A 7,904-nucleotide genomic window follows, 5' to 3' on the forward strand; every position below is an offset into this window, starting at 1 on the left:
ACTTTAAAATCCTGTCAGAGATCCTGTCTGGTTAACTCATGCTAGAAAAACCTTTATAAAGTCCACATTAATGATAAAAATGATATAATCTTAATTATTTGTGCTTAATGCCTCGGTCACAACCAGCCGTACGTGCTCCTACGGCCGGTCTACGTGCAAAAAATGCAAGAAACGCACGGACGGCGCACGTGAAACACACGGAGGGCGCGCGTGTGACGGGCTGATTTTCGAGCCGCAGACCGGCCGCAGAGACTCTTTGTCATGTCAAACAAACTCTACGGGCGCTTACGTTTTTTTCAGGTTGCAAGACAAACTTACGGTCAACGCGCGTCTTTCTCCGTGAACAAAAAAACCGCAGCGATTTGGGAAACGCCAAAAATCGCACAGCCAAAAAATTGTACGTCCGGTTGTGACCTAGGCTTATAACTAAAAAGTTGAGGTGTAGGTCTTATGAATATTGTAAAACCCATGCTAAAACATTAGCTGATTATTGTGACATGTTTTTTTAAAAATGCTATAATGACACTTCCTTTGCTCCTACACTACATATGACTTTTACCTAAATGGTGCAAGAAAACAACAACAAAAAAAAAATTAAAATGGATCTGCTTTCCTTCCATCCCTCTGTCACTCCCTCCCTCCCTCCCTCCGTCCCACACACACAGCGAGTAGCGTTAGCCTAATTAGCCACAGAAAATTTCTAGCTTGTTTTTGCACAGATGTGAAATGTAAGATCTGATTTAAAAATACGACTTGGAATTTATTCCTAATAAAAAAAAAAAATGAAGTACACACACACACACACACACACACACACACCACGGTAAAGAGGAGAAATGCTAACCTTGCCCTCATACGAAAGTAATTTAGCCATCCGTAGAGGAGAGAGAGCATTTTTTGCCCGCACAGTGGGTGTGTGTGGCTCCTCGGAGGCCGTAATTGCTTCCATACTCGAAACACAGAGGCCTCCGTGGAGAACCCAACGCAGCTCACACTGCTACACACACACACACACACACACACACACACACACACTCATCTTCAGTGGCAGAATCCATTTCTCTTCTCTCTCCTGCTGTGTTTGATCTCAGGTTTCCCTGTTGCGAGTCTCCCTGTCCGGAGGCTTTACACACAATCTAATCTCTCTTGCACACACACACACACACACACACACACACCATGCTGTAACACAGCGTTGCAACTAACGCGGCAGTGTTATAACTCTGACATCTGGTTTGAAAATTTTTCCTAAAAGAATTTCGGAAGTTAAAAGAAAGTAGTGTGAATGATGGAGAACATTCTGGCGCACCACTCAGACCCAAGGCATTATGGGTAATTACCACCATTTCCTTTCAAAAATGCTTGACAACAATGTTTGAGTGTAAAGTTAAGTGGTAAAATGCTTGTCATAATTTCCAGACTTTTCCGATCCATTCAGTTTTCTTAAGGACAAACATTTTGCGTGCACACACAGTCTCACACACACACACACACACACACACAACAAAGTCTGAAAGTTTAAAAGTGAAACGTTATAAAAAAAACTTAATCAAACTTTAATCTTTTTCTGTCACTGACATTAAGTGCAGGTTTAATACTTTTGTCTTTTATTATCCTTAAACTCTGACAGCTGATGATGTCATAACATCAGCCAACCAATCAGCAGCTTCACTTTAAACTCTCACGCTCAGCTTCCTTTCATTCTCTCCATCTTTCTATATCGCAATGTGCTCCTGTATTCTGTCTTCCTTATTTTCTTTTCTGTCATTCATTTGAATGTATTTTGCTCATTTTTTCTTTCTTCCTTTTTATTTCTTAATTATTCATATTGTTTTGATTATTTGATTTTATTTATGGTTCTCAGCGTTTTATTTTTACTTATTATTTCTTTGTTGATTATTATTTATGCTGTTTCTTTTGAGTTCATTTTCTTTATCTGTCTGAGGGTCTGTTTTGTGAAATCTTTATTTCATTCTTTCTTTCTTTTTCATTTCAATACTTTTCTTCTTTATTATATTCAGAATCTATGGATTATTTTAAGAGTTCTCTCTCTCTCTCTCTCTCTCTCTCTCATGTTTAAGATCTGAGGTGTTCAATGAAAAGTATCGCTGCACTTCAGTGTGTCATGGCCGCTTAACGCAAATAAGTGGTTATGACAAACTGGTACAGGGCACAGCCTGTGTGTGTGTGTGTGTGTGTGTGTGTGTGTGTGTGTGTGTGTGTGTGTGTGTGTGAGTGATTTCTTGGACTTGGCAGGGAGGCATGTCTCTTCGGAGCGGTGGATAGAGCAGGTGCTATTGGTTTTCTTACACAACATTTTGAATGAACCCATCATAACCCCCCCCCCCCCCCCCCCCCCCCCACACACACACACACACACACACACAGATTTCGTTAGAGAAAGTAAAACAGACACAAAGTTTTACATGGCTAATGTTGTTCAATATTTTATTCGGATTATCCTCAGTTGATGAGTGAATGAAAAGAGTGTGTGCGTGTGTGTGTGTGTGTGTGTGTGTTCTCCCCCTCCTCTCAAACTGTCAGTGTAGTAAATCTTTAATATTACAGCTAAGCAAATTCCTCCTGACGGCCTGCTAATAAGCTCAGTAAACTGTGTGTGTGTGTGTGTGTGTGTGTGTGTGTGTGTGTGTGTGTGTTCACGCATGTCCCTCTGCATGTTCACTACCAGATTTCACTCCAAATTATTATCCACATCAGTCACTCCACACACATTCATTCACTGAATTTCTGTTAAATGCTCGTTCCTGATTGGTTAGAAAGAGAGTGTTATTGCCTTCTACATCTTCCAATCAGGATCAGAAGCTTTTAACCCCACCTTTCCTTTTGAAAACAAACTTCACCATCACTTTGAACATGGTGTTTGCAGATTCACAACTGTTTATTTGCTATCATAAGCACAAGCATGAGTGTTCAATTTCAGGACGAGTGATTCACTGATTCAATCTGTAAATGACTCTTCAGGCAGACAGAATGAGGCTGTTCGGTGTGTGGTGAACAGAATTATGGGGAATATACCCATGTAGTGCCGATACCTCTGCTAAACACCTGTAATGTAATGTAGTGATCACACACACACACACAGGATGGATGGACAGATGGATAGATGAAGAGAGAGATGGACAGATGGATAGATGAAGAGAGAGATGGACAGATGGACAGACAAATAAGGGAGTGAGGGATGGAGAGAAAAGAGATTGACATTGACAAATAGAAAAAGACAAGAGTAAAAAATAGAAAAATGATGAAGGATAGAAACAGGAGACAAAGACAGTGTGACTGAGAAAGTGAAAGAAAGGGGTGAAAGAGTGAAAATGACAAAGCAAAAAAAAAATGGTGGGAATCTTATGCCTTTCCTCCTCCTTGTGTTCTGTATAAAGCGTCTGAATGTGGAGCGGCGTGTGTGGTGTTCCTCCTCTGAGCTGAGCGATTGGTAGTAACAGAGCCGGAATCGGCGTCTGTGTAAAAAGGACAGGTGGCGCGATGGGACGGGGTGTGATGCGTTTGACCTTCTTTCCAAAACCAGCGTGAATTCAAACATCTCCGTCTATGGCATCTAAGATCCGCAAGCCGTCCTGTTTCAAATCACTTCCTGTTTCTCTTCACTTTCTCTTCCAACATAATTCTGATCCACAAACGCATTGCTCACACAAGTCTCTCCATCCACTCCTCTCCTCCTCATTACCCTTCCCCTGATTCTCTCTCTCTCTCTGTATTTTCTGTAACACACTCGTTTCCACTGAAAAGGCTAAAGGACACAATCGTGTTATATATACTGAGGCTGTTGCTTCCCTTAAACATGAATTATTTCACAGAAGTGATCACATGACCATATGATACTCAGCAACTCTGCTTGTATTTGGAGAGAGGGATACATGTGATGGATAACAAAAACACCTCAATCGCTGTCATTTTTAAAACAGGGCTGGAATATTGTGGTGCATTTTTACACCAATATTACAGAGTATCTGTGTAAAAAGGGACAGAGAGAGAGAGATACAGAAAGAAAGAGACACAGAAAGAGAGATACAAAAAAAGAGATACAGAAAGAGAGAGATACAGAAAGAAAGAGAATTTGAATTTTCAGAGATACAAAAAGAGAGATACAGAAAGAGAGAGATACAGAAAGAGAGATACAGAAAGAGAGAGATACAGAAAAGAAAGAGAGAGATACAGAAAGAGAGATACAGAAAGAGAGAGATACAGAAAGAGAGATACAGAAAGAGAGAGATACAGAAAAGAAAGAGATACAGAAAGAGAGAGATACAGAAAGAGAGAGATACAAAAAGAAAGAGAGATACAGAAAGAGAGAGATACAGAAAGAGAGAGATACAGAAAGAGAGATACAGAAAGAGAGAGAGATACAGAGAGATACAGAAAGAGAGATACAAAAAGAAAGAGAGATACAGAAAGAAAGAGAGATACAGAGAGATACAGAAAGAAAGAGAGAGATACAGAAAGAAAGAGAGATACAGAAAGAGAGATACAAAAAGAGAGATACAGAAAGAAAGAGAGAGATACAGAAAGAGAGAGATACAGAAAGAGAGAGATACAAAAAGAAAGATACAGAAAGAGAGATACAGAAAGAAAGAGAGATACAGACAGAGAGATACAGAAAGAAAGAGAGATACAGACAGAGAGATACAGAAAGAGAGAGAGGGAGAGAGAGACAGATACAGAGAGAGATACAGAAAGAGAGGGAGAGAGGCAGAAAGAGAGAGGGAGAGAGAGACAGATACAGAGAGAGAGACAGATAGAGAGAGATACAGAGAGAGATACAGAAAGAGAGAGAGAGGAAGAGAGACAGATACAGAGAGGGAGAGAGAGAGAGCTCTCTGTAACGCAAACAAACTGTGGTTTGGCCTCTGTTGTGGAGTGTGAAAGGCCAAATACACAAACACAGTGTGTGTGTGTGTGTGTGTGTGTGTGTGTGTGTGTGTGTGTGTGTGTCCATCCATCTGCAGGGTGTTTGTTATTTCTCATTAGTCAGGACAGAGAGAGAGAGAGAGATAGAGAGAGATACAGAAAGAGAGGGAGAGAGAGACAGATACAGAGAGAGAGAGGGAGAGAGACAGATACAGAGAGAGAGAGATACAGAAAGAGAGGGAGAGAGACAGATACAGAGAGAGAGAGGGAGAGAGGCTGAGACAGAGAGAGAGAGAGAGAGAGAGAGAGAGAGAGAGAGGGAGAGAGAGAGAGAGACAGAGGGAGAGAGAGAGACAGAGGGAGAGAGAGAGAGAGAGAGAGAGAGAGCTCTCTGTAACCCAGACAAACTGTGGTTTGGCCTCTGTTGTGGAGTGTGAAAGGCCAAATACACAAACACAGTGTGTGTGTGTGTGTGTGTGTGTGTGTGTGTTTGTTATTTCTCATTATTCAGGTAGAATGTGTGTAAATTCCACTGCTGTTTTCACCAAACTGGCGTTCTGTAATAAAATTACATTGTGTAATGACATCACTTCCTGCCACAAAGTGCTGCCGCATGACGTCTGCTTCATACGTGATGTGTAAGAAGAGTGTGTGCAGACGCAGTGGCAGACCACAGAAGATACACATACCATGAGAGAGAAAAGGATGAGTGGAAGAAACAAAGGAAGAGAGAGAGATAAAAGGAAGAAAAAGAGCGAGGAGAGAAGGGGGAGGAGGAGCATAAAATAGATTTTTAAAAAGATGGAAAAAGATGGAGAGTCAAGAAGGGAAAGAGAGATGCAAAAGAAAGGGGTGAAACAATAAAAGAAGAGGAAAGATAGAAAAGGGATGAAGGAAGAGTGAGAGAAAGAAAAATGGAAATGAAAGACAACAGAGCAGGGAAAATGACTGAAAGTGAAGAAAAGAGAAAGAGACAGAGCAAGTAAAGAGGATAAATGGAAAAAAGAATGAAGGAAGAGATTGAGGGAAAATAAAGAAAAGAGGTAGAGGGAGGAGAGGAAAATGTGAATTAAGGAAAGAAAACTGATAATGGAAAAGATGGAGAAAGGGATGAGGAATAAGCGATGAATGGAAAAGAGAAAAGGATAGAATGACAGAAGGAGAGAAGGAGAGCAAGAATACTTACATCAGTAATGAGTATTTTATTAACAGTCTATTAACTGTTTATAACCAGATATAAAGTGGTAATTAAGGCTTAATATACTGTTTGCTCAATTTAAAAGATTATATATAAAATAAATATATTTTTTCTTTATTAAAGTAACATTATTTTGTGATATAGTTGTTTAAATTTGTAATAACGTGTGTATAATTAGTGTACTAGCTGTTTTTAATGAGATATAAATCAATAAAATGGTTATATGTTATCTGTTAATTGTTTATAAACGGAGGCTGCTCTCAGTGTGATTACTGACACTGAATCTGAACACCTGAGACGGTCTGAGCATCTGAGGTCATTACTGCGGACGTTATTACGTACATAACTGATAAAGCAGAGAGTTAACAGGAATAAGTTCAGTAGTTAAACTCGACGCATTATCCGTAACGTCAGCAATAACACTGAGAAGGTGTGAGGGTCACTAACGCATCAATAACCAAACTAATGGGGAAATAAATACCAGACAGGCAAACACATTAGGGTAACAGGCCAATAACGGGAACGGGGTGGAGACAAGACCAAAACAAACACATCGCATTGTTTAAATAAAAAAAAAAAAAAGAAAAATCACATGAAGGGAACTGCAAACAAATTAAACTTGCTGTGTGCTGAGAGGAGGCACTCTTTACAGCCCTCTAGTGGACAGTAGAATATCACAGCGTTAAACATGCGTACGAGGTGAAAGTGATGATGTAAAGTACACTGAGTCGTGGAGAATGCAGAAAGCAGAAAGCAGAAAAGACAGTTGCATTTGCTGTCTGTCACAAACTGTGTCCTTGTTTTTTGTCACTTATGTTCTGCAGCAAAAACAGGACAGCGTGATTAATAAAGACAGAAACGTGTGCAGAAATGAAATCACATGACAAACTCCACCCTGAACAATTTGCATAGTTATCTCTACAATTAACGTGATCAACAACAATAACAACCCAGATTTATTTTATACTGAAATTCTCCATGTTAATGTTTTTGGTTTATCGAAGTTACCCACAATGCCATTCAACTGCCGGTAACCTGGTGATCATGGCACAGTGGGATTTCATCCTCGATTCGTCTCTACCTAAAGAGAGCGATGCAGCAGCGCTTTAATGTTTCTGCTCAAACACATCAGCTTGATAGAAAGCTTGTAGAAGGTAAAATACAGCATCATCTTTCCACACAGGCTGTATAAAAATTCACTGACATCCCAAAAACACTCCAGGAACAAAACCGTTACACACCTCCACATGGCAAACTAATCCCGTCTAAACAGGGCTTTTCTTTAAAACTCTGCCTTTGGAATTAGAAATGAATTAATTTGAAGAACTGGTTCATTTCAGAGTCTCTATTGGTCATCTTGATGACGGGGACAGATTTTTGATATAAAATGTTTTGATAATAGAAAAGTGTCAACAGCAGCTATTCATTTTAATACACACACACACACACACACACACACACACAGAGTGCTCTTACTGTAACAGAGACAGAGCTCTCACCTCTGCTTTGTCCCATGAAGGAATTATGGGTCTAAATGGGGGGAGAGAGAGAGAGAGAGAGAGAGAGAGAGAGAGAGAGAAGGGAGCATACCCGAGGAGACGGAGTGTTTAGAGCCGGTGTTGGACTAAAGCATGTGTCATGTTGAATGAAACATGGGCAGAAAGACTGTAATTACTGCTGAGGAGCCATTAGGACCAACATGTGCTGCTACTGCTAACTAATGGACTCACAACATGTGTGTGTGTGTGTGTGTGTGTGTGTGTGTGTGTGTGTGTGTGTGTGTGTGTGTGTGTGTGTGAACAAAATCATGGAGCTGACAGAG

General features: G+C 40.3%; 1 protein-coding gene across 12 annotated transcripts in view; it reads right to left on the minus strand.

Annotated features, from left to right (window-relative positions):
- The window catches only part of bnc2 (basonuclin zinc finger protein 2), a 319,299-nt gene that overhangs the window by 199,658 nt on the left and 111,737 nt on the right, over nucleotides 1-7,904 (minus strand). For 3 of the 12 annotated variants that reach the window (XM_060926622.1, XM_060926624.1, XM_060926623.1), the window contains one exon: nucleotides 7,582-7,612. The exons of the other annotated variants lie outside the window; for them this stretch is intronic. In XM_060926622.1, the coding sequence (XP_060782605.1) occupies nucleotides 7,582-7,612 (31 nt within the window). The remainder of the gene's footprint in view (nucleotides 1-7,581; nucleotides 7,613-7,904) is intronic. 12 annotated transcript variants of the gene reach the window in all.

Source organism: Neoarius graeffei, chromosome 7 (genome assembly GCF_027579695.1).
Source record: "Neoarius graeffei isolate fNeoGra1 chromosome 7, fNeoGra1.pri, whole genome shotgun sequence".
Classification (NCBI taxonomy): domain Eukaryota; kingdom Metazoa; phylum Chordata; class Actinopteri; order Siluriformes; family Ariidae; genus Neoarius; species Neoarius graeffei.